The following is a 23,106-nucleotide window of genomic DNA, read 5'->3' on the forward strand; positions in this document are numbered from 1 at the left end:
AGCTGTATTAAATTAATCTTTCTTGTACACATATGATGAATTAGTAATTCCTTCATGATGGAGCATGTGATGAAAGCTCCTTTAGAATTTCACTTCCTTTAAAGCCTAAAAGGGCAAATCTTTGGAAGTGGATAAAAGGCATTGTGAATGGGAGGTGCCTGTGGAGGTAGAGAACAGGAGCTATCTTTTTTGACCATGATGCAACAATGTGCTGAATTTCAAGATACCACCTAAAGTTGCCTGCTTTGCTGCTCGTGGAGGGTAGTTTGCAGATGCAAACATAAAGAAAATAAATTGTAGGATATCCAGATTAATCACAAAACCTCAGGGCTTAAACTTCTGCGGATTGTTTTCTTTATGTCCTGACCTCCTCAGAACAACTTACTATAAATACTTTGTATTAATTAGTTGAATCTTTAGTTAATTAATTGAATCATGAAAAAGAACTATTCCTTTCTTCTTCCTAAAAGAAAGGCAGTTTTTTTCAAAGTGGGTTTGGGATAGGTATTTGCTATGTCTATGCTATACACATCTGAGACTATTATGCGTAATTCGTTTATCTAGTAACATGTTAATGAACGCTAAGACATAAACTATCAAGAACAGTTAATAACTTCCAAATCAGTAGATCACATAAAGAGAACATTATAGGATTCCGGATGCATATACTGAGGTCAAACTGCTGAATTTTTTAACCCCGGAGAAATACCCTTAATCATTAACAACTGTGTCAGAGTATAAGGGAGTATTTTAGTTGGCAGACAAAGTAAATTGAAGGAGAAGTCTACAATTATAGTTTTCATAGCTATCATGATCTAATTTAACGTCCGCCCATGTTTATCTTACTATACAAACCGATTATCATTCCTACCAGTAGTCTAACATTTAACATGGTTTAGTTGGAATTGCAGTGGAAGTGATAGTGATCATTTCAGTGATCACTCAGAATGTTTTAATAAATAATGCTTTTAGTCTTGTTGAGCGAAGAATAGGAGAAATGTATGACTGATCACATATTCAAATAAATGAATGTGTAATTCTTGTTGTCATTTAGCATTTCAGATGTATATGTAGTTAGTTGTGCCTGGAATCTCTCACTGCTTACTGCTAAAAATGCAAGGGTCTCAGTCTTCCTTTCGTATTTATGCAGAATATAATTTTAAGTGTTAAAATTATTTTCATATTCTTTCCACAAAATATCATAATAAAAACACTGCATTACCTGTGTAATTAATCTGTGTATGTGCTTATATGCTGTTTTGAATAGAGATGAAATTATGTTCAGTTTTTCTAGAACCTAAATAAAAGTCCCTGGCCAAAACTTAGAACTTAAAAGTTTGAAGGAACAGGTCCTTCACATAAACAACTTTTTACTCAGGTAGCTGTTACTCCCTATACACAGGGTGCTCTGTGTCACATAGATCATTTTGAAAACCCAAAAGCTTGGAATAAGAATAAAATAGAATATTTAAGTTGGAAGGGACCTGTAACAATCATCTAGCCCAACTGCCTGATTACTTCAGAGCTGACCAAAAGTTAAAAGCATGTTGTTAAGGGCATTGTCCAAATGCCTCTTAAACACTGGCAGGCTTGGGGCATCGACCACCCCTCTAGGAAGCCTGTTCCAGTGTTTGACCACCCTCTCGGTAAAGTAATGCTTCCTGATGTCCAGTCTAAACCTCCCCCGGCGCAGCTTTGAACCATTCCCACATATACTATCACTGGATCCCAGGAACAAGAGCTCAGCACCTCCCTCTCCACTTCCCCTCCTCAGGAAGCTGCAGAGAGCAATGAGGTTGCCCCTCTGCCTCCTTCTCTCCAAACTAGACAAGCCCAGAGTCCTTAGCTGCTCCTCGTGGGATGTGCCTTCCAGCCCTGTCACCAGCTTTGTTGCCCTCCTCTGGAGGCATTCAAGGACCTTCACATCCTTCTCAAATTGTGAGGCCCAGAACTGCACATAGTGCTCCAGGTGAGGCCGCACCAATGCTGAATACAACCTCTCGTCGGGCTGGTTGTACCATGTTTGATGCACCCCATGATGCCAGTTGCCCTCTCGGCTGCCAGGGCACACTGCTGACTCAGATTGAGCCCGCTGCTGACCAGCACCCCCAGATCCCTTTCTGCAGGGGCTGCTCTCCAGCCACTCCTCTCCCAGTTTAGACTTGTGCCTGGCATTTCTCTGACCCAGGTGCAGAATCTGGCATTTCGACTTGACACTTTCATGTCATTGATGATTGCCCAATGCTTCAATCTATCCAGATCCCTCTGCAAGGCATCTCATCCTTTGAGAGAGTCAACAGCACCTCCCAGTTTGGTATCATCAGCAAACTTGCTGATGGCGCATTCAACTTCTGCATCCAGATCATTGATAAAAATATTGAACAGAACTGGCCCTAGAATTGAGCCCTGAGGAACACCAACAGAGGAAAACGAGAAGTAGCTGGGAATTTTCAGAAAGGGCATGAATGATTTAGGGTCTAGAAAATCTGTCTTCAAATCAAACATATTTTATGCTCAAAAACAGTTAAGAAATGATTGTATAGCCTACATAGGAAGAATCTCTTCTGTCATTAAAGAGATATGTATCTGTCAGATAAAGCTGAACGTTCATTTTATCAAAATTTAGACTAGAAATAGTGAACAAAATAATTAGTAGTGAGAACAATTTTTCCTGAGAAGCTTGCCCTGGTAGAATGTGATAAAGACTCATTTTAAATATAGATCACATATCTTTCTGAGCTTGATGAAATAATTAAATGTTCTAGTGGTGACCAACACTGCTTGGCTTATGCTATGCAGTAAAAGTGAACACAGATTCATTGTCTTCAATGGCCGTACTGGTGAAATCTATTTCTGAAAGAAATTTTCTATTTCTGAAAGCAACAAAAATCCCCCAAATGACAAAAAAGAAGCAGTTTCCTTATTTGGCTCTTTGCATAGCACCAAAAGGCACTGAAGCAATATGGCAGCGAGGACTGATTGTCATCTGTAATGCCACTTTTCTCTTTCAGGGCAATTACTACTACTTTTTAACAGATTGGTTGTCTGAACAAAGAAGGCCACAAGTTGCAGCAACAGAATGAGAGTAGTGCAGTAGTGGGAATGAGCAAAAGGAGGTGTAACTTCAGTGCTGCAGTACTGCTGTGGACTAAGCATTGTGGAACAAGTAACCTGAGATTCAGAATTAGGATTTAAATGTGTATACCGTTTTCATTGTTTGATTGTAGCATTATGTTAAGAAGGGAAATTCTATGGCTATGGTATATAGTAAGTTGATATTACTATGATAATGTTTTAAGCTTGTAGTTTTTATCACGTGGCATGCTTTTAAAATTTGATCTTTCCTGTGTGATTGAATACTTTGAGCTCATAGTATTTTCCACTGAAGTAAGAAGAAATCAGAATATTAAAAAAAACCATTATTGCCATGTAAGAATATGTTTTCTTACATAGTAATTGCGTATTTTTAATAACGTACTTTTTATAAAAAGACTTGTATAGCTAATATTAAACAGTTGTAAGAGAGAAACAAGAAGTGATTCCTCACAGTTATTACAATACAATGCTTGTCAGTTGCCCTGTAAAAAAGGGAGAAGCTAATTTTATAGGTACAGTAAATTAAAATATCAACTCTAGTATTTTTCAGTTTCTGCTATACAGAGAGTGAATTCAGCCAATATTGACAAATTATGCCACTAGAATTATGGATAGTACTGTGATATTTGAAGCAGGATATAGACATTAAAAAATGTCTACACGGAGAATGATAAGTGTTTTTAAAAGTATAAGTGGTGGTTTCCATTGCTTTCATTTTGGCCATTTAATGTAGCTAATTAATTGCATGCCTTTTCTTACTGTGCATCCTATTGTCTATGTCATTTCCATTGTTGTTTTTACCCCTCCAGCTCCACAGATGAATTACAGTTAGGTTCTAATTTTTTAATGCTGTCGTTATCGAACTGATCAAAATATCCATTGATATTAAAAAAGAAAAGAATAGTAATGGATGTGAGAGTATTCGTACATTTGCATTTGAAGAAATACTGCTTTGTATTTTAGTAGTGCTGTGTTTTCTTTTCTGTTTAAAAAGAAAAATTATTGTGAACAATCTGCTTTTCCAAAGGCTGGATCCTGCAGTCTGTATAACTCCTGATCTTCCATTTACTTTGACAGCTGGGGATATTCAAAAGGTGCTGGCAGAAGTAAGGGTGATGTCCTGTCCCAGTGAAGCTAATGGTGGAAAACCTATTGAATTACTTGGGTTTGGGATTTGATTCTGTGATTCCAGAGAGCTGAAGTTTTGTTTCTAATTCAATTCTTATTGGAAGCTGTGCATGTCTCTTTCTGATATAGTTGGAGGGAAAACATATGGAGGCCTTTCTTAAAATTCTGTTTAGGGATTTATTTATTTTTTTATTTTATTAATTATATTTTTGTTCAATCAGGGTTATTTTTGTTTTGGTACAGCTCACCAGTAAATCTACTCATTTAATTTCCTGAGCAGGTTGGAAGGTAAAATGGACTTTGAGGCTGTGATCCTGCAGTATATATGCAAGCAAAATGCCTTTCTGACCTCATTGGGGAGGTTTGTGTTCACTGGGACTCTGGAATGAGGCCTTTTAGTAGAACATATGCCCTAGCCAGGAATAAAGCAGGCATTTCTATTGATCTGTAAGCAATCTGTCAAAACTTCTCAGGCTTTTTACTATCTTGTCTTGAGTCCTTTTTTTAATGACATCTATTATCAGATTGAAATGGCGATTGAGACACTGCAAAAGTCTGATGGTCTATCCACTCACAGAAGCTCTCTTCTCAACAGCCATGTAAGTTGTCTCTTCTTCACATACACTCTCTCTTGCTTGTTCTGCATGCTTAGCCTGCCTCTAAACGTTTGTTTTATTTTATTACTACTTTTTGCTCTTAATCTTCTCATCTTAGTTGCTTAGTAATCTTCTACTACATCTCCCATGGCTTTGTTTTGTCAGATGAAATGTCTTTATGGTATATTGCAGAGTGTTACTTGTTTCTTATAGTCTACACTTGTGTTAAGACAAGTTAACACATTTGACTGTTTTGCGGATTCTAGTGCAAATGTCAAGATAATGTTCAAAAAATTCTAAATTGGCTGGCTTTCGACATTTTAAGTAAAGTTGTCTACAAAGCAAAGTCTGTGTACCTATATTAATTTCGGGCCATGTGAAGAGGAAGAGAAGAAACAAACAGCATGCCTAAATAATATCCTTAGATTATTTTTAGGTATTTCTTCATTTATTCTGAATAGAGAGTTTATTATGAAATGTGTTATTTAAGAATCCTAAAGATCCTTATGATGACCTGAAAAAAAAATGAAAGCATTATCCTAATTTGAAGTAAACAAAAATGTCTTATTCAGCTACCTTTTACTTTATTCTTACTCTGCAAATCTTACAGTTAAGAACTTTCCATATACAAAGCTAAAAGATACTTGGGTGAATACATGATCTTCAAATATACTGATAAATCTATTATATGTAACTTTAAAATAAAGGAAAAAGGGCCAAAGTTAATTTAAAACTTATTATATAGATAATAATATTGCTTTGTAAGTTGCTAGTCTTTCTTGAAATGTTTTTTTTTCTGTTGGTATTAGTGGTTTTGTATTTTGTATTTTTGCCATGTTGATTAGTTTGTATTTCTCTTACCTCTTTTTTCCTCTCAGCTTTACTGTATTCAAATTCCCTTATTGTTTTACAGAAGAAATTTAAATTTGGTTTGTGGTCTTAATGTAAGAATATGGTGGTCGAGGCTGTCCCTCAGAAATCAAATTAAAAATGTATGTTTTAGCAGGTTTGGGTTTGGGTTTTGGATTTTTTCTGTATGGGTCTGGTTATGTCACAGTCAAAACTAATGTTGTTTTGTGGAAATTTTAAGCGAACTGTTTTTTCTTTAGAAAATGCCAAAATTGAAAGAGGAAAATCGTATTACAAAAAGTTATACAAAATGTTATACAGCAGGACTTTTAGATTCCACCTTGGATGTTTACAAAATAATTGTTTTGAAGATAAGACAATATCAAAATTATTATTTAAATAATAAGAGATAGTATTAGACAGATAATATAAATTTTTTTTTTTAAATGTAGTTTTTAAAGGTACTATAACTTTTTTTGGCAAAGTGTCAGAAATTTATGTTAAGACTTGGAACACTTGAACTGTTGCAAATTTTGTGTTTATCTTATTATGAAGTCCAGAATCTTAGTATAAGCCCAAGAAGTATTACAAGATAAGCTGCTCTGCCCCAGTAAACTATGTTCCACTAACTCCTGGTGCTATGCACTGTTCTCAATGTGTTCCTAATAATAAGATATGCATCCAACTGTTAAGTCTTATCATGATATTTCTTTCTTGACTGTGAAGGCTTTTTCAAAATTATTCTGATAGCGATATTTCTTTGATTCTGTAAGGGAGCGGAAGGGGGCGGGGAGGGCAGGAAGATCCCTGTACATATTTTTGTGGCAATCAGTCTTTTCTAGTCTTGGTCATTTTGGAAGAAGTTAACAATCTAGATCAAATTTACTGGATATTTTGCGTATTTTTAAAGCAATGCTTATTGACTTTAAACTCAAGTAGGATCAGTATGGAGGAAGTTTAAGTATAGGTTTAGTCTTTGACACTTTAAACTGTTCTTGATTTTGGCTTACAATGTTTTGGTTTGGCCTTTATTAAAATAATTGGGTTTAATAGGTTTTAAAAGAGAATTCTAAATTGTGTGTTTAATTAAGTTTCACTTTGCAGATGATATATTAACTTTTGAGAAAATACTAGTTTGGGGATTGGTATTTTCACCCAATGATACCTCTACAGGGTTTTCTAGGATTTTTTTTGCCTAAATTCATGTGTGCTCATTTTAAGGAGTTTGACAATTCTCCTCTATTTTCTTTTCTTTCCTGGTTTAGTTCTTCATGAGATTGGCTTATTTAATTAATTGATAGTTGAATGTTTTATAAACATTGCCACTTAATTGGAGTTGCAGTCAATTTAACAGGTCTGCCTCTAAATATTTCATACCTTTACCCATCTTACCCATACAGTATGGTCAGTACGACGAATTAAAAAGCCAGGATTCAAACCTGAACAGCACAGTTTTAGAATTATATTTCATCTTGGTAGAAAAATGTTTTTTTAAAAGTTGTTTACAATAGTTTTATAATGTTTGGAGATAATTTTCCTTTTAAAATCATGTATTAACTGTGTTTTTTCTTCCAGACTATAATCTAGCAATTAATAACTTCAAGGCTTTGCTACTAAGTAACTCCACCCAGGAGCAAAAATTCTTATATTGCACTTGTCTTTTGATTTGGTTTTTTGTGTGTCAAATAATGCAAGTTGTGGTCGAAATAACATCTGTTAGAAATTCATATCATTAATAAAGTGCACTTAAAGTGATTCTTAATAGGTTAGAAGCCATGTGGAGGAAAATCTCTTTAACGCTACATACAGAACTTAATTGGAAAATAATTGGGTTTTGTTTGTCAGTCTTTTGTGATTGACAAAGTTTTTCCCTTTGGGGAAAACAGAAATACTTCACATTCCGTATCTGTTCTGATTAAATTATAGATTTAATAATATATGAAAAAGGTAATATAAATGTATACAATATAAATATAGATGTAATAATAGATTTTAAATATAGATAAAATGCAACATTTGAAAGATATAATCACCTTTGTTTCTAAGCCCAGACAGGCTTATTGTCAGGTCATTAGTGAAATAAGTTTAATACATTCAGATAAAAGTTAATGTTTACGATTATACTTTTTCTTCAGCTTTATTTCAAAATGACAGATGCTCAATTTGGAAGCATTTGTGAATGTTAAGACTTTTAAAATAACGATACGATAACTGAGATAAAGATGAGGAACTGCAGTTTTTCATTTTGTCTATTTGAAATGCAAAATTACCTGCAAACTGAGCTAAAAATTTTGTGTCTTGGAAGCATTTACTTCTTACTTCTGTATATTTTTCTAGAGCTTATATTTAGGAAACATGGAAGAGTTACGGGCATGTTTTCAATAAAAAGCAAATATGGAAATGGTGTTTGAATGGTCTAGAGTAAATTTTGTAGTAATGTTTTTGCATTTGTATTGGTGAATTTCTCACTGTGACTAAAACATAGCTATAAATTCAATATATTTTTTATCATCTGTACTTTCGTACGTAACAGTTTAGTGATAAAGAAAAGGTCAGGACTGAAACATTTCATGGCTATTGCACACTAAAATATTCATGTTCTTTGCATGATGTATGATGCAAAGTATAGACCATGTATATCTTTTATTGTCGCTTAATAATTTGTGTTTTGGTTTACTAGTTACTGCTTTGCTGGACAAACTTGAAAATTTTTACGCATTTGTGTGAATGTCTAGCTCATCAGAGTAAAAGTTGGTAGCAAGTCTTGAAGACACAATGTCCTTAATTTGCATTTTCGCTGGGTAGTCAAATTGAATCCAGAGTTTGGGTAAGATCTCTGATCCTAGCAAGCTTGAATATTCACACTGTAATATTTTGGTATAAATACTTAGGAAAACAGAGAAATAAAATTCAAACAGAAAATGAAATTTGTGAATCATTCAAGCTGTATCTAAGAGAAAATTTCAGGGAACTGAAACCATGGCAAGTACTGGGTAAAGATAAGGAAAATGTTAGCATATCGAAAAACTAAACCAGTGAAATTTAAATGTGTCCTCAACCTGTTATTTTTGGTCTATTTTGTCATTCTTCTATAATGTTAAATCTAGCAGTATTAAATTGTCCTTTTTACTTTTTTGTATATTAGCGACATGTAGAGGTGTTTCATGAGTGTGCCCTACTCGGAAAGTCCAATGACGTTACATAAAAAGCCTTTTCTTGCAGGTGTCTAAAATTACCTACCACAATTACATGAAAAGATTAATATTTTTCCAAGCATCTCGTTCTGTTCCTCCTGGAAGTCAAAGGCAAACAGGGTACAGTTGAAAGGGATTGTACCCCTAATGCTTTATATATGTACCAATTATTTTTAAAGTTATCTAGGTTGCTCTTGGACTTATATGCAATAGCTTTTTTCTTTTATCTATCCAAGAGTAAAAAATACCCTGTTAAGTGTCGTAATGTTTTTTAACATCAGGCAAAGAAAACCAGTATAATATTCCAGGTTTACAAATATATTAACTATTGTTAGTCCAAGGAGTTTGTTTGTTGCAATTTATGTGAATTACGTTCATGATTACTTTATTTCTTTGCAGTACTAACAGTTTGTCATCAGAGCATAGGTACCTTTATCAAGTATTGGTGTGTGGTACTGAATCAAAAATATTTTAAGAAGTGGACAATTATCTGAGGTCACAAGTGCAATGAGTTCTGCTATTTCCTGGTAATTCTGAAGATCCTAAAACACTATATATAGCTAGCATTTAAGGAATCTCTGAAGAAGGAAATAATTGTTTAATAGACCTGAAGAGTGGTTTCAGAACTGTTACAAGTTAATGTTGTATGGCTAAGATATTTTTAATAAAGTAATAATGATTTTTTTTTTTCTGTTTTATTTGTGATATAGCTTCAATGGCTTTTAGACAACTATGAAACTGCAGAAGGAGTGAGCCTTCCAAGAAGTACCCTTTACAACCATTACTTACGACATTGTCAGGAACACAAGTTGGATCCAGTCAATGCTGCCTCCTTTGGAAAACTCATACGGTCAATCTTCATGGGATTACGGACCAGAAGACTTGGAACTAGGTTTGTGTTAATGAAATCCTGAACTATAATAGAAAATACAAGTAATAATGATGAGTAAGAAACTTGTCTGCTTGTCAAAAAATAAATAAAACCTGTATTTAAATATTACAGTGGTTTTCTGTCAGTTGTCTCTCTCTTAATGTTAAACAGTTTTATGCTTTTCCAGATGCTATTATACTTTTACTTCTGGTTTTGACTGTTTATGTGTGTACATTTTGATAGATACACTGCAGATCTTTATCAGTACAAATAAACGGTAGCTTCTTGTTTGGAAATTGTGTTTCTCTGTAACTAGGTTAAGTTGAATTTATTTGCATTTTATTTTTCTTACTGAAGTGAATTACAAGTTAAAATGCTGGATAATATTTGTTTAAGAGAGTGAATTAATTTCCCAAAGGTGATAAAATGACACCCATGTAAAACAGGTATGAGAGTGGAGTCAGGCCTGATTTGTGGGTATTATTTTCCAGTCAATGTAGGTTGTAAAGTAAATGTCACGTTGATGCATAGAACTAGGGTTACTGTTCTTTTAATTCTTGCTCTTTCATGAAGGGGGAACTCCAAATATCATTACTATGGGATTCGTGTCAAGCCAGACTCTCCTCTTAATCGACTACAAGAGGACATGCAATATATGGCTATGAGACAACAGCCCATGCAGCAGAAACAGAGGTAAAGTGTGAAATGAACACGAGTACTTATTAACATTTCTGGTTCATAAAGCCTTACTTTTCCTTACATGGAAAAGTTGAAATTCTAATGCAACTTTTGTTCAGCTTCTCTGCTGTGAAGAAAAAAAGTTTGCTAGATATCAAGATGATGTCACTGAAGTTAGGTATCAGTCAATATGAAAGAATTTTTACCTAGAAATGGTCATAAATTTGCAAAAATTAATATTAGTAAAGTGAGATATGTTATGAACAGACTCTTCTTCACTATCTTGAGTTCTTATCTCCAAAGCTGAAAAAAAGCAGTAAGAGCTTGAATTTCAAATTTTGCTGTTTGTTTTCATTACTATGTCATTTTACGTACAAGCTGCTTATAAGAGAGCTTATGATTAAGTTCAGTTTGGTATTTATTTCCTCTCCCTGCAAAGAATTAATGTGACCATAATAGTTTGCCTGTAAGTTTGTTTAAGTATTTTCCCTCAGCATCTGTTGTTCCTGAGGGTCCCGTGAAAGCTCAGAAGTATTTGAAAGCAGTGGCACAGTGACCACAAAGGGCTGTGCTGATGGTGAAAGAATGGGTGAATATGCATGTGAAAAGCTATCTTGAACGCAAAATTTTAGGAAAAAAATGGAAATCAGTACATTTCTTTGAAATTAATTTTTATTTGACTGATGTCACTAGCCCACCATATTACCCTAAAATGAAGTATCTAAGATGGGTAATTTCATGAAACTCATAGGTAGAACAGCATATCAAGCAAGACACCTTTAGAGCTATTACCCCCAAAAAATCTAATTGAATGAACAGTTTGGTATAGTGTACTAAGCGTATGTTGTGGCCTTGGACACAATTGGGACACGGAAAACACAACTTCAAACTTCAACATCAAACACAGATATCACTTTAATCTGAAATGATTTTACTATCACTTCCAGAAGAAGTTACAGCACTAAATACATATTCATGGTAAGATATATGGTCTTAACTATCTTGTACTGGGCATAATACAGAAGCATGAGATGTCTCCCAATATGATCATGTAGGAAATTCTTGTTACAAAAATCATCACAGGATTATACGGTAAGAAAAGGTGATAGATATTTACAAAATCTCCGAGCAAGCTTATTTTACCCACTCAAGCTCATTCACTTACAGATTTCATTCACTTGCACTGAAAATCACATGTATGCACCAAGACATATGCCACTATGGTCTAACTAGAATTGTTTCTATGAAATTGTTTCTGGAGAAATTATGCCAGTTATCTAATCATCATCAACTCTCATCTTCTTCTTGATTCACAATGACAAAGTGATTTTGAACTAGCATTATGTAACTCTTAGGAGTGGATACTACTTTTCTTTATTATTTGCTTTATTATTTTGTTTAACACCACCATATATCTTATGTAGTTCCCTTATTTTCCTTACCTAGGTATGTTTGGTGGCATTTTCTTAACATTATCTTTATGTCAGTTTGTTCCCTGATTATATTTGAATGAAATCACAAATACGGCATTGTGTAGCAGTTAGTGCACGCCTTTCCTTTAACCCATGTTTTGTGCATGCACGCACAAGCACGCTCCCATTCATACTCAATTCATACCAATCTTAAGCTCTGCTGTGAGAATCTGTAAAGATATTGATGGAAGATGGGAATTACAAGGCTCTGGATGATTATGCTGAATAGGTAGCTGTTACATGAAAAATACTGTGCTGTAGTAGAAAAGTTGGTTATGCATTATCTTCAGTTGAGGCTAGCAATAAGATGGAGGAGAATAGGAAAAGGAGAAGCCTCTATCACCTATCTGCAATACTGACTGCAGAAAAGACCACCATGTTATTATCTCTTAATAATAACAATGGCTTTGTTATTAAATCCTTAAAAGCAGGATTTTTCCCTGTCCCAATATACCTTCTTAGATGAAGCTTTATCTCTTTGCTCAGGAACTTGCATTACTTACCTTATTGTCTTTTAAGACAAACGACAGGCTGATCTCTTGAAATCTTGTGATGTCCAGTTAGGCACCCTAGAAATAGAAGCATTGTTCACATAGTCCTACTGGTGTACTATTCATACAAAGTAGTTCTGAGGATCTTTGTTCATCCCTTAGTTCAGGGTACACAGATCTCAGTAAAATATTTTCTGTCTTTCCAAAATGCCAGCATCCTAAATAAAATGCAGAGATCAAGGAGCTAGCCAGACTTCGACAGTTGCACTGTGAAAAATGTGTATTATCTCTGCTCTGAATACCATCAAACATACTAGCAATACTGAATAGGATATAGAAATTTTCAGAATGAAGATGTTTATCCAACAAAATGTAGGAAATTTTCATTGAAAAATGGAAACTCATGAGCCACTATTACTTAACTAACTTATTCATACTTATCTAAACCAGAAAACTGCAAAATTTTCTAATAGAAATAGGGATTTTTAAAGCCAAGTGTGATGATTTCCAGAACATTTTTGTCTCATTGGAATGTGCTGATTGTCATTTTAGAAAAAGATTTAACAACTATATTAAATTATTCCATAATCTAGCCTGTTACTTCATTACAGCCACTCTCTAGCATACAGTAATCATGAGCTTTGGTCCATTATTCTCTCTTTGTAGCCTTACTTTTTAATTTTAGGGTAGTCTTTGGTTGTACAATGTCAAGCTTTATTCCACATTCTTGAAATATATTTGTATATTGTATATTCAATGTATATAATTGTCTGTATATTTTGCTTGATTAATTTCAATGGAAACTGAGATATGCTTGTGTTTTATAGCCCTCAGAAGCCCTCAGGTGGAGAGTAATGCTGTTAGTTTCTTAGTCTTGGTTGTGATCAGCGTGAGCTGTGGGAGTACTTTTTCTTTATTCTAGTAAGAAGAAAAAACAGATTAACTACAGATCACAGATGCTAACAGTCCTATCTTCCAGCTGAGATGGTGGTTTGGCGACAACAACAATATATTAAGAGATTTAAAACACCTTTGAACTGAAGAAATGCAGAGTTAACGACTAGTTTTGGCTGGAAGATAATAGCTAACGCCCTGCCTTTCAGCTGGCCCTGCTGTATGGCTCAGATTTGCAAGGGAAGGCCTGGCTTGCTCTGTCATCCTGCTCCTATGTGTTTTCCAGGGTAGGAAAAAACAGGATATTTAAATGGTTATATTATCCATCAGTTCTGGATCAAACTCAGGCCTGACTAACAGTGAATGGACATCAGACAAAGATGGTTAGGAAGAAATAAAGTAATATCCAACCCAAATATTATGCCAAATATATTTGCACATTTTTAAGTCTGACACTAAACACTTGCCACTTTAAAGTACAATCTTCTTATGAAATCTCTTTCCCATAAGCATTCCTTGTCAGACCATTTAAGGGAAATGTATCAGAGATACAATTCCTAAAGTCAAGTTCCATTTTTAGTCTGTTTTTATTTAGCTCTTCATGAGTAGAAGTTGTGGCTCAGAAGCTGAATTATCTTTATGGCTTAAGTCTAGGGAAATTGATACAGGTATGCTTGTCTTTTCTTTTAGGGCATTCATAACAATGTATGTTTTAAATTCTATTTCTGGAAGTAAACCTCCAGTTTTCCAAGTTAATTTCAAATATATCTTTCAGTTCTTGCACAGAGTGATTATACCTTTTTGCTTTCATTCATGGGAGCTGCACATTCAGCTAAGATTTTTTTCAATAAATACAATAACTGTATTGTTATCTACTGTACATTATAACATTCAGCTAACACATATATTAGGACAATAATATTGTCCTAACCAGAAATCATTAATCACTATTTCCTACAGATGTTGTTTACCTTATGTATTTATTTTATGTAGAAAATAATCTGTATTTTTCTTCTCTTCTCTTTTGTGTATTCTCATGTTTCCTAGATCTACTGTTCAGTCAAACATTACCTTTAAACCAAGCCACTGTGAATCCAAAGCATCAAGTATTTATAGATCTTTGTAAAAGGGGCTTGGATTCATGGAAAACAGAGAAATTATGCATTTTTATAGTGGTATTCTTTTTGAAGATAGAGAGCAAGGTACCATAGTCCAACAAATACTCACATCTGTAAAACTGTGCTACAAGTTGTTAAGACACAATATCCTAAAATGATAATATGAGAATTTATATGATAAACTACTAAACAGCTTCCTAATGGAGTAGTTGAGAAAAAATTCACAGTCTTTCTCTTGAACAAGCACAGATATTTTGTGTGTAGTGTGGTTATGATGTTGAGGTGATTGTGGCTTAAAAAACCAGGAAGTTCTGCTTAGGCTTTTAGATCAGACGTATCTCAACAATGCTTATTGGACCGAGGAGAAATGTTTTAAAAGCACACACATGAAATTTGCATTCCTTAAATTTCTTTACAGTTTTACCGTATCTGATTCCAGATAACCATGCTTTTATCGAAATCCAGCCTCCACATTATTTTTGAGGCTTTATGATGTATGCACAGCAGTATACTTGGAAGTGTTTTTATTTTATTCAAACACTAGAAAGCAACTAGTACAAACTTGATCTACACACCAGAACTTTCTGATAGCATCCAAATGCTTCTCAGGTATTTCTTTGTTACTTGCAAGTTTTGCATCTTCAATAATTTTTTAAAGCATTTGAGTTTCTTCAATTTTCCTACAGTTAACAGCTTTAGTATGTGTTGCCTGTGGTATTGCAAGCTGTTTGAACCAACTTTTGCTTTCAGCTAATTTTAAAAGCTGATTTTTTTCCCATAGTAGCATCAATGGCAACATTTTATTTGCATACAGTAGTAAAATACTTTAACATAGTTTACGCATTTTTTTGCATAAGGTCACCATTTTGTTACATAGTTTGGTACATTAACTCACTTCTCACAGTCGTCTTCTCAGTGTATTCCTAGTGATAATTCACATAATAGATTTAAAATAAAAATAAAATAGAAGTGAATCCTTGGCACTTAGTTCTGTTTCTTTCTAGAAGCCCTACAGTTTCTTTTTTAGCAAGCCAGAAGGATAGAAACCTTAATTTTTAAGAATAAGAGAATATTATAAATAGCATACCAGCATGAGTTGGATATTTCACAAAATACTAAATTCTAAGATCTAGAGTAAAATCCAGATAGTGGCAGCATGGCAACAGTACAAGCAAACAGCAAAATCTGCAGAGAATTTAACTGAAAAAGCTATCTTGGTTTTTGTCTGTCTTGTGTCTTAGTCAATCCATTTTGGCTTCTCCTAGTTCTGATAGTTTTCAGCTTGTTTCTTTTCCCTACCTATTTCATATGTGCATTTCAAACCAAGCAGGCATTTCATTATGCTTCCCCTTTCTGGTTTATCTTATTAATGAATATGGATTGTTTGCTGCACATGAATTTTAGTCAGGAAGTTATTAATCTGTTCTGCAGTGACAGAGGAAGTTTCTGTTAATGAGGTTATGTCACAGTTAGACTACGGGAGTCAATGAAGTTGTGTTCTAAGTTAACCACAAGCGAGACCAGCATATCATTCAGTGTCATTTCTGAATTACCTGATTCCATGTTCTGATTTCAGTGGTTTAGGTTTTTTTTTTATTTTCATAGCTTTGCATAAATTGAGAAAATGTCTGTTGTTAACTAAAAACTTTGCAAACTTTTACCGTGTTTATGCTAACCTATATAAAATTCAAATGCTGTCCTTCCTGTGTCAAGTATCATTAGAAAGCTGTAATATTTATGTAAGGTCAGTTGTTATTTTCTGCTGCCAGTCTTCTAGCCTATAGTGATTTAAAAGAAAAGGGTGAAAGATGAAATAAGGTATAGGTTAGTAGTGAGTAAAATAGGGAAATAGAGTAAAAGTCTGGATAATTTTAGAAAATATAACTCTTACCAGTTAGGAAATTGTAACTACTTTTTCCATGCACCAAAAATGGCTTGAACTTAACTAAAGAATTCTGGAGAGCTGTTTGATGTCTGTCTGCCAAAGCTCTACTTGTACATAAAAGACGGCAGATCTAAAATTGTTAACCACCGGCTGCTTATGTTTCATCTGAAGCTCCTGAAAAAGAATTTTTTTCTTTTTTTTTGTTCTTTGGTTTCATTTTGCAAGTGATTTTCTAGTGCTGTTGAAACTGGTTAACTCCTGCGACGAGTTACCTGTCACAGTGCCAGAATTAAGAATTTTGCCCAGCATATTTTATATAAAGCATAGTGGAATAAGTAGGTAGATAATCCTGATTCCTAGCACCAAAGGATTAAGTTGGCTTTTATACTTTAATTAAAAGGGTTTTTTGCATAACTGAAAAACTCTTAGAGAGGTGTTACTTTTATGTATTCAAAACATTTTGAATCCTATTTCAGGAGCTGATGGGCCAGTAAAATAATACGTTTTGGAGAAAGTAATGGAATTATCTTAAAGTATAGGTTTAGATTTACAAATATTTCCAGGAGTTGATCTTCTGCCTGGTATTTGTAATTATAATGTATAATGAGAGAGAAGTTAAGAATTCTTCCCAGTTGAACTGCCTGGATTGCAGGTAGATTTATCAAGTAATCACAGCTCATCCAGAAGAGTTCAGTGCTACCGTGATACCAGAGATGAAATTTTATTTTTTATGAAAGTTGATTAGAGTTTCACTATTGTTTTCAACAGGCATAGGACTTTACACTGGACCATTACAGAAAGTGAAACTTGATATAAATGTCCTAGAGATAGGATAGGTATAGGTGTCCTCTTTTTTCCAAGCATTGAAATTCCTAAAGCTATAAAACTATTTGTTAATCAGGCCAGGAATCTTTCTGTTGAAAAGTGTACTTTATGTCTCTCTTTTGTTATTGTATATTTAGCTTGATGTCAGGAATGCCTAGAATATAGAATGGATGTTTTTCATGGGAACTTCCTTTTAAAGTAAAATCTAAGTAATTACACGAGGCAATGCTGGTTTGTGTTTACTGGAAACAAAATGAAATGTTCCCAACTGATTAAACTGCTTCTCAAACTAATGCCTCAAAAGTGGAATTTCTTGTCACATTTCTGAAGCTGGCATAGAGTTTAACAGTCTGCACAACAATTCCGATTTGAGCGATTGTTTATTTAGCTTTGGGGTTTCTCTTATTTTCTTTTCCAGTGGCTACAATTCTTTTTCAAAAGTGCAAAGCGTCCAAGATGTTACCATTAACACCTGGGACAGAGTAAATTGTCAGTTGTGTTGGAAGTAACAGGCATGATCTTCAGCTTGTCAGACTGATTGTTGAGACAACAGTCTCGATATCTTTGAGCATCCAAACCAGCATTCCCATTTGTGTCATTGTGATTTTTGTCCTTTATAAAAGATTCTGAGAATTGACTAGTGAAAAGTTTAGGTTTCCAAGTAGCTTTCTCAGGCCTTCTATGCTTATGAGAGAAGTTTGTTGGATTTGAAAAGTCTTTCACTATCCTCAGACAGTAGTGTTGTTTTTTCTTAAGATAATGAAACATTATTTTTGAATTACATAATTTTTGGAAAGTCAAGCTATTTGGAAAGGGAATTATTTGATTCCTTTTGGTGTAAATTAGCTGGTCTTACGGTATGCTGTTTCTAAGCTAAATTCCACAAGAAATTGGTAGTGGTGCTGTATGAATTCTGTAATGCATTGTTAATGCTCTAGCTTCCCTTAGTAATTGTTTCTTCTGTTATTTACAAAATAAATAAAAATATGTAAATTCTTCCGTTACTTTTCCTTAAAATTTTATTTGGAGATGGAGAAATCAGAGCGAACGTAGATTGTATGATCTTTCTTATGAAGAAGTGAACAGAAAGCATAATTTTGTACTTGGTATTTTTGTAGGTATAAGCCTATGCAGAAAGTGGATGGAGTTGCAGATGGCTTCACAGGAAGTGGTCAACAGACAGGCACATCTGTTGAGCAAACTGTAATTGCCCAAAGTCAACATCATCAACAGTTTTTAGGTATGAAAGCAGGTTTTATACTGCTGTATAAATAAGTAATGTGAACTTCATTATCACTGTGAATATCAAGTCACACAAGTACAGTAGTTGCTTCTAAAGTTATCATGCCCTCTTTAAAATTCTTACTCACAACAGAACAAAAAGGCACTTAAATTACATGTTCTGCGTTGTGAGCTTTATGTAATATTTAATATGCATCATGTAAGTATAAAAGGAAAAAATACGCAAATCCTGTATTTGTGTGATATATTTAATATTATATAAATCACAATGCAGTTCCTGTGCAAAGTTGTATTAGACATGCATACTGAAACTCCTGCATTGAAAGTTGTTCCCTGCATGTGCATTACAATGCATTTTATTTCATAAAAGGAGGGGGTGGTGGCATTGCATTACTATTGCAGGTTAGCCATCCAGTGGACTGTTTTGAAAGTGTTATAAGTGGAAAGAGCCAAATAGTTTCAACTAGAACCCCAAAGTTCATGTTTAAAAATGAAGTCCAAGTTGTAGATTCATTGATCCAGCTAAGCATATATTCTCAGTAATGGAAACAAATGGTAATTTAGTTATTTGTTTATATAGAAAGACTCTTTGGCTGTGTTATTGCAGAAGGTGTAGGCTTATTTGGTTGGGATTTTTAAGCATCAAATCCTTTGGCCTAATTTTGCTGTTATTGAAATCATTTGGAACATAAGGGTAGCATTAAAATATTTTGAATCTTCCTTTCCAGGTACCTTTCAGTCCAACATTTTTCTGTTGTATCACTTTGTCTCTTGGAAATGTTTGTGACAAATAGTAAAAGCACACATTGGCTCTACTTGAAAGTCTAGTAAATTTCAAATAAAAATGTATATTGAGTCTACTAAGCCCCATCATGCCTGGCTACATAGAAACTCTTCAGTTGAACAAGAAAAAAACTATTGAAGGATTAATCTTTCATACACTGACATAGATATTTTCCTTCATCCTGTAATATTCTGAAAACGTGTGTGTTAGCTTTTCTATGTAGATGTGGTATGTGCATGACATCTTTTTAATGTCTTCAAGAAAAATGTTATATTTCTTTTTGATTAAAAAATGCTGGCTGAATTTGTTTACAATTTTAACATACAACAGGTATGAAAGACTTTTCTCTTTGAACATTATGACCTTTTGGAATTTATTTCTTTGTATCATCCTTAAACTTTTTCTTAATCATACTGTAACTGGCACTGTTCACAATAGCCCTCTTTCATTATGTTGTCATGGAAACAGATGCATCTCGAGTACTTCCAGAGTTTGGAGAAGTTGAAATATCTTCTCTACCAGATGGTACTACCTTTGAGGACATCAAATCACTGCAGAGTCTTTATCGAGAGCACTGTGAGGTATTTCCTATGAACTGTTTATTTTTTAAAGTTCATGACTTCTAGTGAAGGTCAGTACAAGACAGTAATGCCAAATATATTGCAGCCATATTAGTGGTATGTGACTTTCCCCCAGGGTATTTTGCTTATTTCATTGGACAGGACATTAGTAAAAAGGTTTTTCTGGAGAGTCCCCTTTACAGGGGAAAAAAGTAATATATAATAGGCACTGAGAATGAACTGTAGTTATGGGTATGTTTTCAGAATGCTAGAGAAACTAGACTTCAGATTGTACATGCAGATCTTTGGTTTAGTCAAGGAAATGGAAATCAGGTTAAATGATAATTTATTTATTTTACATTAAAAGCAGTAACTTTTTCTCATTTTAAAGAAACATTGAGATGTGTAAGCCACATTTGATATTGAACAATATGTCTCTTAAAATTATTTTTGAAGGTGCTTTCAGACCTATACTGAATTATGAAAATGAATAAAATGGCAGGTTTCCTTTGTGTTTGCAGTAGCATTAAACATTTTCTTTGGGTGAATTCCTCTGATATGTTTACGTAGGCCGTGCTCATTTCTGGAGGCTTCCGTGCATGTGCACTTGGCCTTACTCAAGTCTCTGTGCACACCAGTTTATAGTGCTGGATAATTTATGGATATCAAAGGTATTAAAACAGATATTATTTATAACTTGAGAAATGTACAGTTTGCCTTTGCTCCATTACGTGATGAAGGAAAAAAAGCTATTGATCTAGTTGGAGTTGGGAGCGGGGGGAAGCTGGATAGAAGACAATCAGTACTTGTGTTTTATTTTCTCAGGCAATACTGGATGTGGTTGTGAATCTTCAATTTAGCCTGATAGAAAAATTGTGGCAAACTTTCTGGCGCTATTCTCCCTCTGCTCCACCTGATGGCACTACTATTACTGAACCAAGGTCAGTAAATATTTCTCTTCGTTTACTGCTTCTCGTGATAATATAATAGAAGTGTCAAATACAAAAAATCATATTGGTTTTACCTGCAGAGTAATTTTTTTTATATGCTAATTTTTCAAATTAAATTTATGTTATCTGGCATTTTTGTATAGGCTGGGTGTATGGCAAAGTGCAGTCTTGAAATGTTTGTGTCGTCCATTTTTTTCTTTGCTTTGGACAACTGCAGTAAAGGTGTCTTCTCCCAGTATTCTATCCAGTTCTTTTAAGCCAAAAGGATCATTCATACCTCTGCATAATTTATGAGCTGTAGCAGAGCTATGGAGGTACTTTTAAAATCCATTTCCATGTGACACAATGTGTAAAGAAGTTCTGTTGGTGTAGTTGAGACATCTGTGACATCTTTATAAAATAATACATTTTAACACCCATTGCAGGTTTTTACCTGCTGTAAATGCATTATCATTTATTCGTTTGCGACATTTTTTCACACCAGCAATCTGAGTGAAATAGAAAGTCGACTTCCAAAAGCAAAGCTGATTACTCTGTGCAAGAATGAGTCTATTCTGAAATGGATGTGTAACTGTGACCATGTGATGTACCAGGCTTTGGTGGAGATTCTCATTCCTGACGTCCTTAGACCTATTCCTAGTAAGTTGAAAACCTGAAACATTTTGTAAGGATTTTTGTGCATGCATGTGTATGGTGGTGGTGGTCTTGTGCCTCAAAGGGCAGCTTAGGGAATAAGTTTGAACATTAGGAGAGTATTGTGTATCATTGATCCTTAATTTTGTTGCACAGGAAGTTGTGCTGAGAGTTGATGTATGCTTTGTATTTTAAAAGCAACTGAGGATTTTAGTGCAGTTGGAAGATCTAGTTTTCAAGATACAGTTTCATATTAAAGGTACTTCTTTCTCTGTGTGTTATGTTTTCAGGTAAAAATGTTTTCCTTTTATCCTGGCTCTAGACTACCTGATAGACTTAGACACAGACTTATGTCTAAGTCTTGTAGCCCTGAGCCAATGTGCACTAATGTCAATCAGTCCTTCCACTAAATTCAGTAGTTTTTAGTTTAAACATTACATATTAATCTTTGATTAGCCTGAAAAAAAAAGTGTATGATCTTTGTGATTCCTATTTTGGACAGTTAGTGTTTTGTTCCTTATCAGTGGCTGCTGAAATCAATTTTAATGACTGTTAAGGCAATGAAAAATTAACTTAGAAATTTTTAGTCCAATTTATTTTATTATTCCAATCTACTGTTCTTTCTGTCATACATCGTGCATGAAAGAGTCAGTAACTGTCTGGCTATTCAACCATTACCAGGAGTATAGCTTTCTTTTCAAAGTTAATTTTACTAGAATCCATCGTTGTTCCAGCAGTGTATTTTTATGGCTATTTTTGGTAGAAAATTAATTTATGTGAAGAAAGTTGAACTCCTTTATAAAGCATTTATTGTCTCGCATATGCCGTGGTAAATATTATAAAGAAATCATGTTAGCAACCCACTATAAACCTCATAACTCCTACATATTATATCCTTTCCATGAAAAAACAGTAGTCACTTTATAAAGTTGGATTAATATTTTTTAAAAAATTAGGGCTTTAAGAAGCTTTGCAGCTAACAAAGCTATTTTGTCATGCTGTGAACACCTCTTCTGCTGTAGTGACTCCAGCAGTAATAAGCACTCCATATTTGCAGGTACTGCCTTGCAGAAAAGTTTTATTGACTTCTTGCTTGTCAGTGAAATAAAATTGAGTTTTAGTAAATTATGTGTGATACAAAAAAATTTTGAAACTGGAAATGTATAAAATCTGAAGGTCGGCCATTTACAAAGGTAGTTTTACCGTTTTTTTAAGAAAAGAGTAAATTCTTGGTAGATTGACATAATTTAGTTTTTCATCTATGTAGCAGAATGAAGGAAAAATGTTTTTTCAAATACATGCAATTATTGACAACCATTACTTGCATAAATTGTTTTGCATTGGTTTATATTTGTTGTTTTTCTTTTCTGTCTAATGACAATGCAAGTAGGTAGGATATTAATTTTAGAGTAATATAGCCTATCACAAGCGAATAGGCAATGATAAAAAACCCCACAAATTTAATTACAACATTTAATAGCTTGAATTAAAACTATCTTCCAAAAGCACATTATTTTCTGAATAAGACTGTAAAGCCTTGTTTTTATAAGATTTACATGTCAGAGGGTTTTCAGCTGAGAACTCAAGCTTTTTAGGTGCTTATCCAAATCAAACTTTCTATTGGTAACTGCTATTGCAACATTATTTAGTGTGTAGTAACATTTAACTATTTCAGGCCATTTACTTTGCACCATACTCATTCATTCTTTGAAAGGGTTTTCTTGTTTTTCTATGGTAGCCAGATAAACTTAAAAGACGACTTTGAGGATGTAGGTACTTAAGGTTTTGGTAATGGCTAAATGTGTACTTAAGGATGGAGTATGAGAAAAATTCTGTATTT

At 34.0% G+C, this 23,106-nt stretch overlaps 1 protein-coding gene across 3 annotated transcripts in view; it reads left to right on the plus strand.

The window, feature by feature from the left end:
- Nucleotides 1-23,106, plus strand: part of RFX3 (regulatory factor X3) — a 140,587-nt gene that overhangs the window by 106,117 nt on the left and 11,364 nt on the right. For 2 of the 3 annotated variants that reach the window (XM_075136899.1, XM_075136900.1), the window contains exons 5-11: nt 4,749-4,823; nt 9,574-9,755; nt 10,308-10,427; nt 18,216-18,337; nt 19,592-19,704; nt 20,509-20,624; nt 21,118-21,272. In XM_075136899.1, coding sequence (XP_074993000.1) covers nt 4,749-4,823; nt 9,574-9,755; nt 10,308-10,427; nt 18,216-18,337; nt 19,592-19,704; nt 20,509-20,624; nt 21,118-21,272 — 883 coding nt within the window. The remainder of the gene's footprint in view (nt 1-4,748; nt 4,824-9,573; nt 9,756-10,307; nt 10,428-18,215; nt 18,338-19,591; nt 19,705-20,508; nt 20,625-21,117; nt 21,273-23,106) is intronic. The other variant, XM_075136901.1, reaches the window with a different exon arrangement.

This window comes from Calonectris borealis, chromosome Z, assembly GCF_964195595.1.
Source record: "Calonectris borealis chromosome Z, bCalBor7.hap1.2, whole genome shotgun sequence".
Classification (NCBI taxonomy): Eukaryota; Metazoa; Chordata; class Aves; order Procellariiformes; family Procellariidae; genus Calonectris; species Calonectris borealis.